This window comes from Aythya marila (genome assembly GCF_965140915.1).
Source record: "Aythya marila genome assembly, chromosome: 2".
Lineage (NCBI taxonomy): Eukaryota > Metazoa > Chordata > Aves > Anseriformes > Anatidae > Aythya > Aythya marila.
Window position 1 is genome coordinate 69,455,845 of NC_139043.1, and position 21,240 is coordinate 69,477,084.

General features: G+C 44.0%; 1 protein-coding gene across 1 annotated transcript in view; it reads right to left on the reverse strand.

The window, feature by feature from the left end:
- The window catches only part of BMP6 (bone morphogenetic protein 6), a 91,066-nt gene extending 70,028 nt beyond the window's left edge, over positions 1–21,038 (reverse strand). Inside the window, exon 1 of the mRNA XM_082752212.1 lies at positions 20,187–21,038. Coding sequence (XP_082608338.1) covers positions 20,187–20,628 — 442 coding nt within the window. The 5' untranslated portion in view covers positions 20,629–21,038. The remainder of the gene's footprint in view (positions 1–20,186) is intronic.
- Between the last annotated feature and the right edge of the window lie 202 nt (positions 21,039–21,240).

The following is a 21,240-nucleotide window of genomic DNA, read 5'->3' on the forward strand; positions in this document are numbered from 1 at the left end:
ATGAATTTGCTCTCCCCTCAGTCCATTTACTTTGGTGATGAAAGGGAGAAAATGCAAGGCTAGCCATGGTTAGCACCTGTTAATTTCAGGACTTAAATGCTGATATGCAAAGCAAAGGTACTGTAACAGGAGGAAAACACTACACTGATACGACTTAGAGGAAGACATTCACACAAAGACAATGGCTTTGATTGCTGTGTGCTATCCTGCAATTACAAATATCAAACTAAGGAGCAAAGAAAATAAAAGTAAGCCATAAATGACAACCACAGTAGCAACGAAGCCAAACCCAAGCAGCAGGATGGGACTGAACTGCTTTGGTTACAAGGCAAAGGGTAGGCCCAGAGAACCTAAGAGGAGAGAACGAAAACATAATAGTGTTTCTGAACATACACACCTCATTTAAAGTCTGTATCTCCAGGAAAACCAAAGATTAAATTTCATCTTCCACAGGTCAGCTGAGGCTGTTACAAGACAAGAGCCCTAACACCACTTGCAGTGCTTCTCCAAGCTGGCTTTTGGACAGGGGTGCCCAAAGTGCCAGGCCTTGGGTGGGCTCTGTAGGGAAATCCTCTCCTAAAAGTTACTCATCTGGCTCCAAGCTGCTCAAAAACATTACTTTTCTATGTTCGCCTGACATGGCAGGAGGTACTTGAAGGACACATCCTCAGGAAGTAAGGGCTTCTTAGCACCACATTCCAGAAGAGCTTAATTTTTATCCTTACTAGTGTAAATACCAAGAAAGCACTCAAAGCCAGGTCTGGACACTGAACTGTCAGTAGCAACTGTTAGAAACATGACCGGGTCCTACTTCTACTTCCCACCTGCTTCAGCATCTTGCTCCTCCAGTTAGAAAACAGTGAGCATCAGAAGTGGGGAAGGCCAGGAGGACTGAATAACATTCCAGTCCTACATTTCATAGTGATACAGACCAGCCAGGATCCTGGGGCAGAAGGGAAAAAATAGCATTACTCTGACTCCACTTTCTCTAGGTCAACCGATAGTGCCATTAGTACAACTGGCACCCAGCCACAGAACTGAGAAAAAGAGCAACTGGATGCTTGTGAGGAATGACTGAATACAACTCTGATGTCTACATAAACAGACCAAAACATTTGGCGGGGTTCACAGTGGCCAAACCACATCTGTTAACTGCACCAGCAGAAATTGTTCAGCGCTGCAATGGGCAAGAGCCCCAAGCTCAGGCTGGTTCCACTGCAGATCTTCTGAACAGTTTGGAGCCATATTGGCAGAGCCTTGTCCATTTATTTTAGATTGCCAGCACTAGCCAGAGGGAACTGTTGGGAAGCCCATAAAATTAAGTTTCCTCTTCTGGTGTCAACTGATGAAGCAGTCTTCACTTGCTGACCTCAGTCATTGTAAAGCACCCCCGCCTGCTGTTCCAGAAAGTTGCTGGATGTCAGTAAGCAAGTTGACACCTAATTGTTAAACTCAACCAAGTGTTTTAATTAAGGGAAGAGTGTCTTTAAAACAAACTCTTAGAAGAAGGCTTTGGCCCACATTCAGGAAAGCACTTAAGTACAAGCCTTAGACTGTCCCTATTCAGGAAAGCATGTGCTTAAGTGCTTTCCTGAATACAGATATATTCCTGCCCTGGGGCCTTAAAAGTGCACTAAATAATAAAATTTATTGCAATTTGACTTCATCATTTTCTTGAAATATTTATTTAGCTGCTTCTTTATTAAGAGTACAGTCACTGAAATTCTGTATCTATTTAACAGCCCTTACTATTCACTGATTGTAATCCAAGAGACAGCCTCTAAATGCTGTTTCAGTTCAGCTCTATATTTTCCATCACTGTCATTCAAATATATCTTGTTCATGAGAAATATCTCAATAAAACCAGTTACCTTGATACAGGGTACTTACTGACAGCATATCATTTGATATTCACATGGATAATTTCACATGGAGTTTGAGGTCAACTTCACTCTCAGTAATATTCAATAAGGATATAATTTCAAACTTCACCTAAACCAACACTCATGTCCGAAATCTTTACTGATCAGTGACATTCAGCCAGTGCTTCTCCAAATATTATCATATGTTATACCAGTGTAGATGTCACAAGTCAGGCCAAAAAGCCAAATTTCAGCAAAAGCTGATCCTTCCACCGTAGCCAATGTACAGAACCTGCATTTTTTGCATCTCTTACAAGCTACCTCCAGTATTTTTCCTCGGCAATTTTATATTTGCCTAAGAAGAAGCCAATTGCGTTGAGCACAAGGGCTAAAGTGTGTGAGCACACACACAGATGTATCTACAGGAAAAACTCTGAGAGGATGCAGGGTATGTTTTATCCTAATTGACCACTATTCCTGAAGCTCCTGAAATTAGAAACTGAAGCTGAAACTGAAACAAGGCCAGAGCTGTCAAATTTTTTAGCACTGTCAGTATGCAATGAAGTAGGACACAATCATCATTTTCACTGAATTTGTTTGGACCATAGCTTTTTCTATCCACCTGTGAATCATCAAAGATTGACCCCAACTAGAGAAGAGCCTCAGTGCATCTCATGGCAAAGGAGCCTTCTGGCACACAATTACTGAGTTACTGACAGTGACTAACAGGCAAAAATAATGACTGCAAGGGCTAAGACCAGCAAGGAAATTCTCCTCAAACCAAAACACAAGGAGAGTTTGCTGTCAGGTAAGACTGATGACAGTCCACCTTGTGCCTGGGGACGTCACCCGGCACCTCTTTTACTGCTGGAAGGACCTAAGGCACCTTTGTTGATCTCTCCTGCTCCTGGGCATGTCCCCCCATCGGCAGGTGTGGGTCTTTTACTTCTTTGCTATTAGATGTCTTCCAGGGTAGGTGGTAGGTACAAGTCTTGTGACCTTCAAGAAATGTGCAGGATTTCTGTGGAGCTACAATACAGTTGCCTGTGATGGCCCTGAGGATCCTTGCTGGTGACATCATTTTACCTTTCTTCCCCAGATTTGGGCTTTTTGTGTGCACCATTGCCCCTAATGAAAGTACCAATTATTATTCCCTAGCTTACTAGCTCTGCACTCCAAGCACACACAGAAATACAAAAGCAGTGGAATGAGGACATTTAAGTCTATCTAAATAATCTGCAAAACAGAATTTAAAAAGTGTTCAAAGGCTGAGAAAAAAAAAAAAACAAATCCTCAGGATGAATTCTCTTCTGACTACACATAGAGGCAAGTGAACATATAGATGCCCCCAGCTGTGACCAACAGGTGCCTAATTAAAGGAACACCCTATGACAACCACATGCATTTCATTTGTTCAGGCGGCAAGGTTAACAAAATAAGCTTAGGGAATGAATGTTGCACAAGCAGAATGACTTAAAAACGAAAAAAAGACCAGTCAAGATGAATCACACGCCTCAGTCAAACATAGGAAAGTCTGCTTACTTTAAACTTGATTGTAATTGGTTTCCCCTCACCTTTCAAAAATGTATTTACAAAGGAAAACAGTATTTATGATGTAAGCTAAACCACGACCATTTTATTTATCTGTTATTTCAGTTTTTCCTTAAGGCTTGTGTTTAAAGACAACCCAGACAAGCCTACTCTCAACAGCCTCTTAACACACACTGCTTTTAACAAGAGAGAATAAAGAATATTATGATCATTTTTCCTAGAAAAGGAGATCACAAGAAAAGCATAATAACACCATTTCTTCTTCGGCAGCTCTGTCAGACATCCCTCGCAGGCACCTCCAGACAGAGCCTGCTTACCACACGGCTGCCTGGGGAGATGCCAGGGGATGCCATGTGGGAATACTGAAAGGGGACAGGGCTCAGAGGATCTGATGAACAAAAAGGCTTTTGTGATGGAGAGCCTGCCTGTTTTCTCAGCTCCATCAGTTGATCTAATGAAGATAGTAAATGTCTTGCCCCTGTAAACCTTGACTCTTCCATTGCAGCTCCACTTTCATGGCAATGAGATGCTGTTATGAGTGTTTACACAGGTCTGAATCATGCAAACTAGGAGACATGAAATAAGAGGTAAAATCATCAAAAACTTCATCAACAAGAGCTGTGGTTTTGTCCAGCTGGAAATGTTATTTTTAGAAAATTCAGATCTCTTAGGCATCATCCTTCAAGCCCACATTTGTGTTCTTCCTGCCCCAAAACTGCACGGATGAGAGCAAGGACCCATGCACACACACTTTCCTCCAGTCCAGCTCATTTCTCCTGCCCCCAAGATTTCTCTCCTCGTTCTCTGTGGCCATGAAGTCAGAAACCAGCTCCAGTGACTGTCTGTACATGATCCACTTGTGACCAACCACAGCATCTGCTTTGACATCAGTGGAGTCTTTCAATTCAGTCTGTGATAGTATCAGACAGTCTAAGGCTTTCCTTGCAGGGTTTTTCCCCAGTTATGCTTATAACTCCAGCCTCAGACAACTCAGGCTGCTTTCACAGCCCATCTGCCTCAAACAGCACTTTATTATTATTATTTTTTTCTACTTGAGTACAGCTTGGGTTTATTCAACCAGAAAGAGCAGAAATAGCAATGGGCACACTTCATGTCACACATAGTGACAGACGAGTACTCTGCAGCCCAAAGACAGTAGTTTCCAAAGAGTTCAGACTGAAATTCCTTAGGCTGTCTGGATAACTAACTTAAAACCTTCCAAATCGAATCTGGGTTGACAGACCACATGCAATTCTGCAGGGGATTCCCCACTCCCTCCACCTTGTTTCTTCAGGTCCCAGCAAACATGAAGGCCATAGTGGGAGATGCCTGGGGAATCCTGACAGCAGCAGAGACCAAGGCAAAATGAACATGCAGCTCTGCTATGGCTGCTTTAACTCTGAATGTGTGAGAGGTAGCAAGGAGTCCCACCAGGAGACTATGATAGAGCACTGGCAAGTGGTTTGGTGGTTTTTTTTTTTGGAACAATTTCCCATCTGCATGAATTTTTGCAGTGGGGAATTGATACTGACCTCAGGTAACTTCCCAGAGAGAGGAGGGCAGTAGGACAAGGAAATACATGGAGTGGAAAAAAGCCATGAATTCCAAGAATGAGAGTGAACATCTCCATCCAGGTCATTACGACCTGGGCTTAGTGCACAATCCCTAAAGTCATCTTTGTTTTTGTTTGTACTTGCTAAGTTCAGGTTTTGCTGTCCTTACTCCTCAAATAGCATCAATGAAATCTATGGGACTAGATTTTAAAACTACTGCCTCTGAATCTGGCAGTAGGCAGTACTTTGAGCAGGAGAAACACGCTAGAAAGCCATTGGTCAATATCAAAGCCTTCAAGTTTTCTTACTGTTCCTTCACATTTTTGTAGCTTTTTAGAATTTTAGAAAATTTATCTAAATTAAAAATAACATGTTTATTTAATCATGATCTCTCTCTCTCTCTCTCCCTCTCTCTCTCTCTCCCCCTAATTGCTAAGAGGACCTATCGTACAAATCCAAGTTTTCTTCCATCTCAAATTGGTACAGTCCAAAGCCAAGAATACGTATGTTGCTAGCTGGAAAATAAAGTGCTCTTGATTCCTAACTTTATTTTGGACAGTCAACTCCAAGTTATTAAAAGCCAAATTCAGTAGTGAGAAAATATATATAGCTTCAGCTGTTTTGTGTGGGTTTAAAGTAGTATTTGCTTTATGAGTAAGAGATTCAATAATGCATATATTTACATAAAAATAGTTTTGACATTTAAGTTAACTTCTTGCCAGGCTGGTGCAAAAATGGAAATGTAAAAAGCATAAATGCAGAAATGAGCCCCTATGCTGTAAGTCTGCTATTTACATTTTTTTTTTTTTCTTGGCAGTAAGACCTGAACGGTATGTTTTATAGCACTAGACCTAGCCACTCTGAGTCAATTTAGTGTTTATGGAAAGTGCCAGACTGACAGTTCAAGAATTAAATTCTCCACACCAGAATATGGTTTAGCAGGGGCAACAACAAAGAGCATTTCTAGAAACCTGGGCCACTGAAGTGCCTTGGTCATGTTCTGTAGACATGACAGAAGTCAGGATAGCACAACTGAGTGAGCAGCAAGTTGAACACCCAATTATCTCCTGAGACCAAAGAGGCTTCTGAAGAGGGTGACACCACTACATGCCATGGGAAGTACACAACAAAACACCTCATGTAATTTGAAGTAAAGCCCCAGATGGCTACAAAATCCCTGAAACTTTCGAACTGGAGCTGCTCAGATGAAGACTTCTATTTCACACAAGATTTTATGTTTGCAAAACATGCATAGATTTGAGGAAAGAGACAATCGACAATCTGCCACTCTCAGGTTTTCTAGGCAACTGGCCTCCCCGGAAAGGACAAGCAACAGAAAGCCAGGAAATAACAGAAACCTGCCTTGTTTGCAAGTGCCCTGAGCAAAGCATACATCCTCCCAGCAAGACATATGAAGCCAAGCCGGTCAAGGACCAGGCACACCTCCTGACAAAAAGCCCTCACAGGTACCACCAGAGGATGATTCCTTAACTCCTCCAACAAGTTATACTTAGCAATTTATATTCTGTCTTATCTATTCTTCTTTACTTTCCACCTGAACTATCTATCTCCTTTAGACTTCTCTTTTCTCAAAGTGACAGAGGAAAAGAGATCTCTTTAATCCTAGATGAGGGTAGGTGATGCACAATATGATGTCATGCAAATTATAGGAGCCCAACTGTGCTAGGTTTTGGGATGACTGTACAGCAGCGACTAAATAATTGATGTGATGGACAGAAGAGGTTGGAAACTGTCTTTTGTACTACAGCAACCAAGACTGTTTCTTACTTTTTTTTTCCCCAGAGCAATTAGTCAGCTCAAGGATGTCAAAACATGTAACTGTGCCACAAGACAAATTACAGTGTAAGTGCCGCTGTATTTGCCAACGACATAGCAGGCTTTGCCCCACGTTCTGCAGGGTTCCAAAAGGCATTTTAATAATGACAAAATAACAGACAAATAAATTTATTTATAAATAAATAATAAACAATATTATAAATAAATTATATTATATTTATAAACAAATAATAAAGCCCGGATGACCAAACTGATGACATATCAAAATGAAAAAGAGAAATATAAAATATATGTGTATACATTTGTTAAGCCTTCAGTCACCAATTCAGACCCTTTTACTAAAAGTTCACAACTGGCTCATCAATACTTAGTACTCTGACAGTCTCGACTAAATGGCCTGGCAACTAAAAAGTCATCGTTGCATTCTAGTTATCCAACAGCATCATAAATAGAGGAAAACAGAAACAATTAATCAGAGCTGAGGATAGTCTTGATCCTTACTGCAGCCTCATATGTTACATATTTTTTCTGCTGTGATCTCACTAGCAATGCATCACTGTTTTTAACCACTCTGAGCACTGATTCTATGCTCAGCAGCTGTGTTTGTTTACAGGGCTAGAAATTAGCACAGGACAAATGGACTTTATCCAACTGAAATTTTTTTTTTGGCATTTTCCACTACACTTCACAATATATTGGTCCTCATAGTCCAATTATGTATTTGCCACTGACGCTGGCCAAGGAGAGCAGATAAGCAAAGATGGTGCTTGCTGTTACTGCATGGGGAAGCTCCAAATGCAGGCTCCCTGATTGCTAAGCATGGTTAAGACACCTGTAGCCAAGGAAGTCCACTACTGTATTGTTCATGCTTTTTTCACTACAAACATAAAGAATGTCATCATAATCCATCCTGCATTTTGCACCATGCCAGTTCAGTAAAAGTGATGAAATCCAATGATATTTTATACTTAGAGAGACCTGTCAGTGCCCTTCATACTCATAACTGGCCGGATTCCAATTCAAAAAGCCAATTCCAAAAGACTGTTAGCCAAACTTCAGACAAGTCAGTCCTAGAACCATTTTCCACTTCAAAATCCACATGATTTTTAACAGAAAGTTACTTAAAAACAAATAAACAAGCAGTCCTGTGCCCTTATGTATTTTTAATCTCCTTGACACTTTTCTTATAACCGAGCTGGGGAGAGGTTTGGTTTTTCCCTGTCCCATTTTATGATAGACACTTAAAAAGGAGTTACTGGACTTACTGGGATGCAACAATGAACAGTCCTGCCCTAGCTCTCACATGCATGAAGGTAAATATATTTTTAAATGTTTGCCCTAATTATTCAGAGTATTTTTGCAAGTGACCCATATTTATGCTAGAACTTACACAACAGATAAACACAGCATGCATCAAGTTGTAGTTTACTGACTGTTTATGTCTTCCACGCTGCTACAAACACTCCAGTCCCATTTTATAAACTGTGCCATACAGAAACTATCAAACAGCCTTCTGACCAGCTGCTGAAATCCTGGTATTCAAACAATTTCCCCATGCAAATATTCAAAACTGTCCACTAGTTCATCACCAAACCTTAATCATGCACCCCATTGGAGAGAACATGGTTAAAAGTACTATGAAACTTTATGAAATTTATGTTTTCTTGGGAACCAATAAAGCACATTTCTGGGAACAGTTGCAGGGCATTTCATTTCTGAGAGACTGCATCTCCCTATTTTTAACTTTGTTGCATGAAACAAAGTACATATTTATCTGACAATTTCAAATAATAGCAATTATGATGTTCTGACATCACAAGACATATGAAGAACGCTGTCAAAGTAATATATTGCACTTTGCTGCGTAATTATGTTATGTTGGAGCAGAGTGTTGGAAAACTTAGTATAATCATTAGCTGAGTGCTGAATGTTTTGATTGTCAGACAGGTTGTATATGATGCAAATATATGACTCAGAAATGATTTCACATAAACATTTTGGTAACAGTAATCTGACTCATAACCTCCAACATAGAAAATAACAAGCTTCACAAAACATCTGTGCACTCAGAGCAACCCAGCCTCACAGCAACCTTTGGAAACCTTGCAGTGCCAAAAAACGAGGGAGCCCAGTCTCTGAAGACCCAAAGCGGAGAGGTGCTGAAATCCACCCTCCCAAATGAGTCAAAGCACCTGGGGTCAGAGAGCAAGCCCACAGCAGGGGCAAAGCAGGCTGCAGTTCCCACCGGGCATCTCTGCCAGACAGCCGCGATATTTATTCTGTCTGATAGCCTGCCTAGTGGGCATTGCTTAGTTCAGGTCCACATTTAACAGGGAAAACACACGAGGAAAGGTTTTTTGTTATTCTACTCGAAGTCTTGCCATGTCAAGCATGACACAATGCACAATTCATCCGCTATTTATTTTCTCATTCATTACGAGATGGACAGCTTCTTTCACTGCCCCTTTCTGAAGACAAATGTGGGGTCTTGAGTGACAAGGAGGATTTAATGTCTGTTATTTCAGAGGAGGTTTGCCATGTTTATTCTGGAAAGTGCCATGAATTAATGAACTATCTCTTCAAGCCCCAGTGAAGCTGAGCTGCCAGCTCAACGGCTGCCAGAAGCAACAGAATGTTTTGGGACCCCATAAAATTATTTTTACTGAGACTAGTGATAGCAAAAGCATCAGGCGGACTCAACTTCAATAGCTCCTGCAACATAAAGGAGTTATTATAAGGGCTTCAGCCATTACACTGTGTTGTTTTTTTTCAGAGATTTTTAACAAAACTATCAGTTAACTCAGAACACCTACTTTTAGCCTCCCTGCAGCATGGATATTGCTTTACCTAAAAAAAACCCTTTCACTGCCTTCATGTTAACAAAAGTCAACCAAACCTTTTCTAGGTTCTCCAACATTTTCAAGTGAAAATCATGCCAGCCTGTGACCTCTTTCATCTTTCCTGTTGAAATCCTTTTGGACACTAGCCTATGCCTATGTACCAGAGCTTCAACACACACATAAAAACAGAGCTATTTTCAGAAAAGGTTCAACTGTTGTTAATTCGATAGACATTAAAAATAGAACTGCATTCAAACATAATCTTAGCTCCCCAGACAATATTAGTAACCTGTGAGAAAACTGTCAAAAGTGGGGAGAGCTCAGGGCAGGAGATGCCCCCAAATCCCTCCCCTCCTGGACAGACTCAGGGTGGCCCAGCTGTGCTCATGCCCACGCAAGCCCACCTCTGCCCCATGCCATGTACTACACAGGATAGGGCAAATAGTACATGTCAGGTACAAATGGACAACTGGTGAATATTTGTGTTCAGAGAGCACCCATAAAAGCAGGAGGTGATACAAAAGCCAAGCTGCTTACAAGCACGGCTGAAGAGCTGTGTCCCTGAGGGGGGGTGCCCACAGAACATTGTGCAACACTGGTGAGGAAGGTTCACCATCAGGGAGGACCACAGCACATGTAAAGTGAGAAGCCGTGGTCTCCAGATAACTGATGCTGCAACCTGGGGGAGGATGGGTTTTGCCAAATAAGAGTGTACTGTGCGAGCCACCTGGGGGCCTGCCAGGCCAGAGATGTGGTTTCATGGTTAGATCAGAGGACCACGAGCAAGAACCTCATGGACCTCATCACAGCCCCCTGGTCTGGTCGTGCCCTCTGAGCCTCCATTCAACCATTTGGAAAATGAGTATAATGGCCATTGACATTAGTCAGAGCACACTGTAAGACTTCGATGCTTGTGAAGTGTTTTCAGGCCCTGGATAAAAGATGGTTGTATCCTTGCATTGTATAACAGGCAAGGAGGCCTCCACATCCTGCAGAATGGAACATTTTTGGAGAGGATGGCTGCTACAGTCATTAAAGTGTAAAAACCATCACATGCTAGAGACAAAATACAGACATCTTGAAGTGAAAATATCTCTTGCCCTGCATTCAGCAAACATTTTCTCTCCAGCTACCTTCCATAGCATACTAAGCAGGAACTTCCTTAAGTATGAGAACTTTTTTTTTTTTTTTGGTATCCCTCCTTTCTTCATTCCCTCCCTCTCCCTCTCTCCCTTCTTTTTTTTTTTTTTTTTTTTTTTTTTTGGCGGGGGACGGGGACGAGGTTGGGGGGAACGACACTTTAACAAAAAAGAGATTGAAAGAGCAAGCCAAGAGATTCACAATCACTAAAGCTTGCAGAACATACAGTGAATTTTGGCAGGACATACATGTTTATTCTTTTCATATGCTGTTTAAATTATTTTTATAAACAAGTCATTATCTTGCATAGCCACTGCTTTGTCCCTTTCATGTTGAAGACGTTTGATGTTACAATAATTAAGTAAAAGGGTCTGCATGCCTGAAATGCGGTCTCAGGATGCTGGTTTGTGGGCAAGAGAGACTGCTGCTTTTCTAAAATGAAGGGTTTATTTTCTAGACTTCATCATTTCAATCACATACCTGGATTCTGTACTTTCAGATCAAATCTTTGTACAGATATCCAAATACAAATTACGTAACTAGCTTAACTTTTAGAACCATGCTCCCACCATATTGCACTAAAGATCGTGCACAGCTGAGTCATGCACTGCAATGAGAAAAACATATTTAATGACAGGAACTATTGCTGAATCGATCCTGTTCATTCATTATGAATTTGATGCTTAAAAATAAGCACACATCTTCTTTCACTCATGTATGTAACTGGGATTTTGGATCTTCTGGTTCTTCATGGCTGTTACTGAGATTTTAAAAGCCTGGCTTGGTGAATCACTGCTCAACATTCCTCACTAACCCATAGGAACATGCCTGAGATGTAAGCTTTGATCCCCAGTTCTTGGGTAAACGAGGATGTCTGTATGCTACCCCTCTGCAGGACAGAGCCTTGCATCCCCTCCAGCCTGTGGCACCCAGAGGGTGTTCTACTGCTGGGACCCTAGGGGAGCCAAGCCTGACCCTGGCAAGGTGAGGAAGGTCAGGGGAAAGCTGGTGGAAAAGCCTCTAGGTCTTGCATGCAAATGTATTGAGGAGATGGGCTTAATCTGCTTTGGATATAAGGGGAAAATGTTTCAGGATGAAGGGAGTGAGTTACTGGAACAGGCTGTCCAGAGAAGTTGTGGATGCCCCACCCCTGGAAGTATGTTCAAACCAGGGTTGGATGGGACCTTGGGCAACCTGATCTGGTGGAAGACGTCCCTGCCCATGGCAGGGGGGTGGACTAAATGATATTTAAGGTCCCTTCCACCGCAAATTATTCTGAGAGTCTATCACACCTGTACTTAAGCAGAAATAAAGCCCCATCCACTTCTTTATCCCCCAGTAAAGATCCTTATTCTACATACTTTTAATGAGGTCTGAAAAATACGGAAGTTAGACTACACGTTCATGTCTAAACAGCTTTTATTACACAGTTTACGAAGACGAAGGCAGACAAGTATTTTGCGTCTTGTAGATGCTTGTTATGGTTCAACATTTTTTCCAACTAATTTGGACAATTTTATTCCCTGTAAGAGGACTGGGATTGACTGTGTACAGTTTTGCTCTCCCTGATTCATCTCTTAAGCGTTCTGGAAACTCCAGGGAACAGCGGTCAGGAGACACAATGATGCAATACGGCTCCTCCGTTTCAGACAAAAACTACAGACCCCTTTCGCCAACACCTCTTTGCTTATGGGCGTGAATATCACAGCCTGCCCACAAGCTTTAATCTGTTCTCATTTTTTACATGATCCTTGTTGCCTGGTGTGAAGCTAAACGACTACACTTCAATAGACATTATGTCACCCCTTAGCCCTTACAAAAACACAGTGTCTAATACCTTGACCATACGCACCACGCACACGTAATGCAGTAAATGACAAGATAAGAATGTTGCCTCTGCACTTACATGAAATAGCACAGTTTTGTGTTTTAAACACAGCATATTTTACAGCCTGCACCTGATAAAAAAAAATAAAATAAAATAAAAAATGTGGCTCTCCATTCACCCCAGTAAGTTTTCAGTTTGATCAAATGCATCTTATTTACATGGGAGTTTCAAGCAGTTGATTCATATGTCTTCCTTACTGCAAATAACTATTAAATTATATGGTGCGACACATCTTTGGAATACCATTTGAAAAACACATTCTCATTTACTATCAGGAAATTTAACTTCTTCAGAACAAGTGTTAACCATGCCTTGATTAATTTGTAAAGCTATTCAAGCCCTGAAGTACATCTGCACACTGAGTGTATTTCAAATACAGCGCTTCTGTTTTCATTTTCAAAATGTTTTTATTTATACACTAATATTTGACCTATGAATATTCCAAGTTTACATGGAGCCAGCTGTTCTAAATTCTGGTTATACTGAGCATTCGTGCAAAACATCAGGTGATATCATTGGATATTTTTAAGGGGAAAGTTCACAGGAAAGCATTTATGTATTCTTGTGATTAACACCACATTGGATCAAAACAGTCATGTCTAGCTCTCTTAAAATACAGCTACTGTTTTAGTTAGCAGAACACTTCAGCTCTGTCTACATTATACTTTTTTTGCCAAAAAATCCCACTGTTGCTATGACTGATTCAATTCTGTCATTGTGCTATGATGAACATTGCAACGTGAAAGAGAGAGCTGCAGGCAGTTCCGTCAAAATCTTTGTGCCCTTAAAAACAAAACAAAAATCATCTTATGCCATCACAAATATATATATATATTTATATATATGTATTTATATATAAAAATATATATATGTATTTAGATATATGTATAATATATACGTATACTTTATATGTATATGTATAATATATATATATTTATATATGTGTGTATTTATATATATATAAATAAAATCCACACCCTAAAACCCACCCAATCCTATGTTGCTGTCTCCTGGCCTTGGAATCTAACTAATTGAAAGTTCAGGAAATACTGGCCCCAGTCCAAAGTGGGTTTTATAAATCAAACCACAGCATGACCCACCAAACACCCTTGCAATCCCAGCAAGGCTCAGCTCCCTTAATTAAGCATTTTTGGTTTATTTTTCCCTGCAAGGCCTCTGCAGCAGCTGCATCCCTATGCCCTCCCAAAAAAGCCACCATCCTGGGAACCAGCCCCAGGTGCAAGGCACAGGGCCGCAGAGCTCCCTGGGAGGAGGCAGGAGGCTCCTCCTCCTTGTCCAGCCATGAAAGGTCAAAAGAAACAAGTCACTGGCCAGTTTTCACATGTATCAAAGCTGGTGAGTCCCAGCCTGGATCGCCCTCTCCACACATCAAACAGAAAACTTTGGGATGACCCAGCATCACCCTCCAAACCATTCACACAGAAGAGACTTTCTGGACCTTGGTCTCCCACACACTGGTGTGATGCCTGCTAAAGCAAATGGGACTCTCTTAACCACGAGTGATTTTCCCATCCATGCAATACCACAGAATCCCGGAAGCATTCAGGTGGGAAGGGACCCCTGGTGGCCACCTGGTCCAACCCCCTGCTCAAGCAGGGCCACCCAGAGCAGGCTGCCCAGGTGGCTTTTGAAGATCCCTATACTGTCTGTTCTCTGTTTCACATCACTACAGAAATGGCCAAACGGAAATGCTAATCTGTTGGTAGGTGGAGCGTACTTAAGAGCACTGCTGTGCCACTGCTGGGAAACAGCAGAAACACACAATGGTACTGTTTATGTCTCAAGTAACTCGTACTTTCCTCTAATGCTGCACGGGTTAGCAATGATGCAAGATGACTTAAAAAGAATCATGCCTCCACAGCATGGAAAGTCTAAATACCACCTTCCTTCCTCCTAAATCACAAACACCACTTAAAAGTTTATATTTAAAACTATGAGAGAGAGCGTCACCACCACGATGTGCTAGGCCAGGTTGAGCAAGGACATGCAGCTCATTGGCAAAGGCACAAGCCTGCAGCAAGAACTCCCTGCAGGGGCTGATCACAGGACATCCACGATGGCTGCCCAGGTAATTTGCTGATGAAACATTCAGCTGAAGGGAAGCTCTGAAAAGAGCACCTTTCTTAAAGAAGCAGTTTGGTTTCAGCTTTATTTGAGTGGCAAGAAGAATTAGGAAATGCTGCTTTCATATTTTCAAAATAAACAAACACACACACCTAGGTTTGTGTTCCAAAGTGCAACTTCTTATTTACATACATGTACAAAATTTGTCTTGAATTGATCAAGACCACTTTGGCACATACTTACTTTTTCTAATTACAATTGCTTTTTTATCTTTTTTCCCTCACCCACATTTAGGACAGTGTAAATTTTTAAGCTCTAAAAAGCTTTCAGAAGATAGAGAATAGTCCTGGCTAATCCCACGTGATCTGGTTCAAATAGCTCAGTCCGGATGACACTGACACCTGGATATACTGCTTGGATACAAATGTGGCCCTCCACCAAATTCGACACTGCAGATTTTGATCAGCAGTTTCTCCTGGAGCCACACATCTGTCCAAAGCCAGAAGGATTCCTGTAGTCACCCAAATTTATAGCCTGAAGGAGCTAAGGACTCCTAAAAAGTCCTTCTAAAAAGGGAAAGAGCAATCAAAGGATGACAGCGGACTGTTTGCCTTTTCTTTAATCCTGTCATCAGTCAGCTACGTGCCAGCAGGCAGCTAGCAAGCAGAGACTTCAGGAAGATGACATACATGAGGACCTTGAGCTGCATCAGTTGAACAGCTAATATAAGGCTGCTCTCTGACACTTGGGATCTGTCTTGGCATCAAAACCCAGCACACTAGTCTTGGCAGATATCAGTAAGCTTATTCCCATCATCAGCTTCATGATTTCTAATACTGGCCTGCTCTGGACACACGTGGAGGAGGATGCTCGCATGCCGAGAGAGTGAGGCTTTACACAGCCAGCTGGCAGCACAGTCAGATACACAGCATCACACACTCCAGTTATTCCCTGTGAGTAGATGTCTTGACCTTTACAACATGCGGCCAAGAGTATAAACAGATGGGATGACAGTATGAATGGTAAGGTCCCGTCACTATAATCACGCCACGTCCCTGATACATCTTGGTTGCTGAATTCCACATCCCCCGACACCAAGCATGATAGCATGTAATAAGACAGGTAGGCTGATCAGATGCTGCAGAAGAAAAAAATTCAACTGCTTTAGAAATGAACATGGAGTCCTGCTTCCTTCCCATGAAAAGTCATGGTGCTTGTGCATAAGTGCTTGCCATGGATTTATGCAAGATTGTTCCTAGAAAGAAATCTGGATAGTGCAGGCTGCCAAAAGAGATGAAGAGATGATTTAGAAGACACCACATCCATAAGTTGCTGCTTTGTAGGTAAGCCGAGAGAGAGAATTTGTACAGCAAACTTTACATTGGCAGGGAAGACAGTAATTGCCTGGGTTTTGGGGATTCGAAGATTTAAGAAGCTTTTTAACATGGCCACAACTCAAATAATGCAGAAAAGCTTCAGGGATGATCTGGGTTTTCCTTGGGTTTGTCCTAAATCTTTCCAAGAGACCTGTGGGTCTTTTGACATATAGGTGTGAGCATTTTCTCCCAGAAATAAAGTGATACAGTGAATTCATGCTGTTAGGCGGCAACAGGAATGTGCAATACTGCGGATAATCAGCCATCACAACTCAAAAGTGTGTTTTCTATGGTAGTTGTCCCTCGAATTTGGATTAGTTTGGACGTTGCTTGCATTGCTATCTGGCTGTCAACAGCCCTAGATTTGGGTTACTGTGTGTTTTTTTTTCCCCCTTCATAGGGGAAGCACACATATTCTTCTCAGTGTGGTTGCCTGGATAGGGAATCACAAGGATAAGAGACCAGATAAGCTTCTCAGTTTTGATCAAGATTGTTCCTCCCATTACACAGGGAGTAATTCTGTTAACAGTCAAATTAGAAAAGCCTTCCAGAGTCTTGTTTCTGCTGTTATGAATTGCACATACCACTCTCTAAAGGCATCAGCTAGTGAAACAGGGACCAGAGAACATCTCCCTTTCACTTCAGCAATGACGATTCAGAGGAAACCAAGGGGACATCAGATCAGTCACAGCCCCCGGCCCATGCCTGCAGTTTGGTTTGAATAGTGGCTCCTCTTTCCTCATCTCCCTGGACTTAGAGAGCAGGCATTTGTTGTGAGGGACTTGATACATCTCTCACTAGAGCAGCCTTGGAAGAAAAACAGGACACTTGCCTGAGTCTAGCCCTCAGTCCAGCATAACTCTCTCAAAAAGCAATATCCATACCAACCCCAGGTCATACCAAGAGGATAAAGAAGAGTTAACCCTACTAGGTGCCATGAGGAAGGTATACTAGTCAAATAGGAAATATTAACACATTTTTCTTCCCCAAAAAAAGCACTGTGTCAAGATGTGCCTGTGCCACATTTAGATCAGGGATGTTCCTGAAGAGGAACGGTTTCATGAGGATATTCGTTGATCCATAACACACCCTCCAGCACCTCAGCCCCTGCTGTACAACCATTCCCTTGGCACAGAATTTTGGTGCCCGGGTTGATCTGATAAACCTCAAATAGAGAGATCCAAAACACAGATGTTTCTATCTGAACTTGATATTCAGGCTTCCTATGAGAGAAATGGAAAGAAATAGGCACTATTTGAGTGCCTCGTCCCAGTTAAAATGCCTGAAATTAGATACTTTGGGGATCATCTTCCCATAACAGGAAGCAGGTTTACCTGGGGTAGCCAGTAATTTCTATCAAAATCTGTTTTGATATCTAGATTGACAAATTAAATTTATTCTCTAAATTATATGAACTGGTTTGAATCTTCTGTGTGTTTTCACTTGCAACAGAAACAGACACTTATGATACTCCCTGGTACTGCTTCCCAGGTGCCTAACAAAGTAAAGTGCTATATATATCCTAGGAATGTTGAATTCTCCAAGTTTCCCTGAAGTTAGCCCCTCAAGGAATTATTGACCACATCTCACAAGTCCATACAACAGTGCAGACATCACTAGGTATGCAAGACAAATCCCACACTCTACACTTTGAAAATTGTAGAGTAGTAGTTCCCCAATATCTACAGTAGTTCCCCAATATCTACATGCTTCCTTCATCCACACGCACCTTCAAGGCAATCTGTGTGAGGTATACTCAAATAATACCACACACCTCTGGTTCTGAGAAAATGGCAAGGGCCACTGAGATCTCTTCGGTAGCTTGTCACCTCAGTAACAGAAAAACAACTCTTTAAGGTTGAACATGGACACAGCTATTCAGAAGCTGATTATAACCAAATGCAAGTCATTATAGGAGGCCTGACCCCATGCAGAAATATAAATTAAATAATTAAATAAATAAAATCCTTCTGGCAGGATTTGCTTATAAGGACACTTAAGCTGTAAGCTTTTAGGATTGCTTGGCATACACCCCCCTGGAATAGTCAGTGTCCTTGAGGGGCAGGGCTCTTCCCTTTCTGCTCTGGTCCCCACCATCCGTGTCTGCGTTTTCTAGACTACATCCTAATAAACCACTCCAATAGATCACAGGCTGGTTTTCACCCATTGCACCTTCAGTTTCCATATCACAGTATAACTTCTGGCTTCCTCTAGTCTTCTGCCATGAATTATTGTTTGTTGGAAACAATAATTTCATACACACGTGAAGAAAAAAAAAATCCCTGGCAAGTCAGAGGAGCTGCAGAGAACAACTGAAGAGTTCTTTGGTTTCAGTCAGTTGCTCTGCAAGCACATTGGTAACAAACAATCATGTTCAATGACATTACGGTTTATGACTCGGAACTTGGAAGTTGATGAGAAATTTCTGCAGTTGATTCATACTTCCTGAAACTCCTAACCAGCATTTCAATTGCGCGATTTTACTACATTACATGAATAATTTTCCTTGTTGTTACATAAGTGTCTAGATAGAAATTATTAGAACTGATATGAATCGTATGAATACATTTATTTTCAAAAGAAACAAATTCTTTCAGGTCTACTGTTTAATACTGCTTGCCAGATGCTTTATAAAGCTGGGTGCTAACACCTAAAAACACCCCATGCTCAAATTTCTCCCTGAAATCAGCTCCTCCAGGAACTGCCCGGCACTTTGCCAAGCACCCCTCAAGAAAACTGCTGTGGGGATTGCTCACAGAAAGCTACAGGGACGATGCCGTGCTTACTAAAATCACGTGCTCCATGCACGGGTCTCTAAAGTCCCCAGGACAAAGGAGAGAGACGCCGGCAGCAGCTCAGTTTGCCCGAAGGACAGGCAGATTTGGAGAGGCTGGGAGGGGAGCAGCGCAGCAAAAGGGAGCACAGAGGTACCTGCTCTCTGGTTGCAAAATCCACACGCTATTTCCACGTGTCTCAGGGGCTGAGCTAGCCACAGACTCTGCTGGCTTTGCTACCAGCTGGTTTCAGGACGCTGCACTCAAAAGCAGCAAAGAAAACACAGCGCAGGGGATGCACCTCTGACCTGCCCAGGGAGTTCCATCGGGTACAAAAATTTCCCACCCCCAGGGACTAGGGCTACATCTTTTCTAAATACAGATACTATGGTACAGAGCTGTTGAACACATCTACCAGTGCTGATAACTCGGATGGATTTCCCACTCCTGAGATGTACCCTTGCTCTAGATTTGGAAACACATGAAATGCACACCAGTTTGTATCTGTCAAACACCACAAGCTGTTTGCAGGTGCCTGACTTGCAGCTCTGCAACCACTGGTGAAAAGATCCAGTTTTCAGCCGACTCACTGCTGAGACGCTCGAGCTTCACAGGAATTCACTAAAAAAGGAACTACAATTTGCCAACTGAAATATTTTCATTCTCCGCATTAGGCTGAATCTAATTACACTGTTTCCTTATAATTGCAGGCTAGCATTCAGGGCTCCTTCAAGTAAAAAGCTTAATGGCTTTCCCACTGAAATTCCCACCTCGGAGCCCTTCGCAGCAGCAACATGCTGACAGCATGATTTGTTTGAAGAGCAGGTTGACGTCTAGCAGAAATTATTTCAACATTTCTATCACATTCCCGGGCTTGAGCACCAGAACAGCTGACACGGAGTCACGTATTCATCCCCACACTAGCTCGGACGGCTCAAAAGAGACGAAAGGGACAGCAGGGGCTAGCAGGGGAGGCACTCTGCCCCAGCTCCGGGAACATCGGTGCAACCTGCACTCCCGCGGCTGTGCACGGAAACCCGGGAGGAGTGCTTTTAGCCCCAAAGGGCTCTGAGTGTTACCATCACAGCAAAAATGCAACTTTTAATGATTTATTATTATTATTTCTCTGTTTGGGCACCTTTAGCTGCTCAACATCGGAGGGCGCGGAAGAATGCTTCGCCCTCCCCCGCGGCAAGCTCCGCGCAACCCCAGCGCGCCCCACTCCGTTCCCACCCTCCGGCCCCTCGCCGCGCATCCCCGGCGAGGACTTGCGCGGCCGCGCAAACCCCCCTGCTCCGCACCCGCGCAGTCTCCACTCACCCAGGTTGACGAAGCTCATGACCATGTCGGCGTCGTTGAGGAAGGCGCTGTCCTGCGCGCTGGGCACGGGCACGGGCACCGGCTGGCGACCACGCCGCTCCGCAGCCGCGGTGCCCTCCGCAGCCTCTGCCAGGGCGTGGTAGAGGCGCAGCATGAAGCGCGGAGCCGCCGGCAGCCTCCCCGGGGCCGGGGCCGGAGGCTGCCGGGGCGGCGGGCGCGGGCGGTGCGGCAGCCCCAGGACGGAGAGGATCTCCCGCTGCATCTCCCGCTTCTCGTGCGACTTCAGCCGCCGGTAGAGGAAGCCCGAGGAGGCTGCGGGAGGAGGCTGCGGCGGCTCCCCGAGGCTGCCTCCCTCCGCGGGCTCCGCGGAGCTGCAGGAGCCCGGCAGCAGCAGCAGCATTGCCCAGCAGCAGCAGCAGAGCCAAGCCAGCCGCCGCGGCATGGCGCCGGGCCGGGCGGAGGCAGGCGAGCTCCCCGCTTCCCCCCTCTCCTCTGGGGCTCCCCGCAGCCCTCCAGCCTCTCCCTACCCCCCCCGGCCCCCCGCGACACCCTAACGCCGCGGGCCGGCCGGGGGCAGCCGGGCCAGGGGGGCTCAGCGCTCGGCCCCCCCTCCGCCGCTCATCGCCGCTCAGGTGAGCCGGGGGGCTGCCCCCCGGCCCGGCTGCTGGGCGCACGGCTCAGCTCGCCATGCCCGTCGGGGAAGCAAGGCGAGGATGCTGAGGGTGATGCTGAGGACGAAGAGCGGACTTTGCCCCCTCTCCGCGCTGCAGCCGAGGGGCTCCCCTCCCGCAGGCTGCAGCCCTGCTCAAGCCAGCCCACGGGGACCGGGGCTGCAGGCGGCCGAGGCAGATCAGCAGCGCCCCCGCCTCTCGCCGGGGCGGGCGGCCGCTCCTCCGGGGCGGGGAGCCGCAGAGGGCGCAGGTAGCGCGGCCCCGGGGCGGAGCAGGGCGGGGGGAACGGGGAAGGGGCCGGGGAGGTGGGCGCCGGCCGCAGGTTGCGCCCTCGGAGCCTCTGAGCAGCGCTGCCCCCCCCGAAACCAACGGGGATTTTTCGC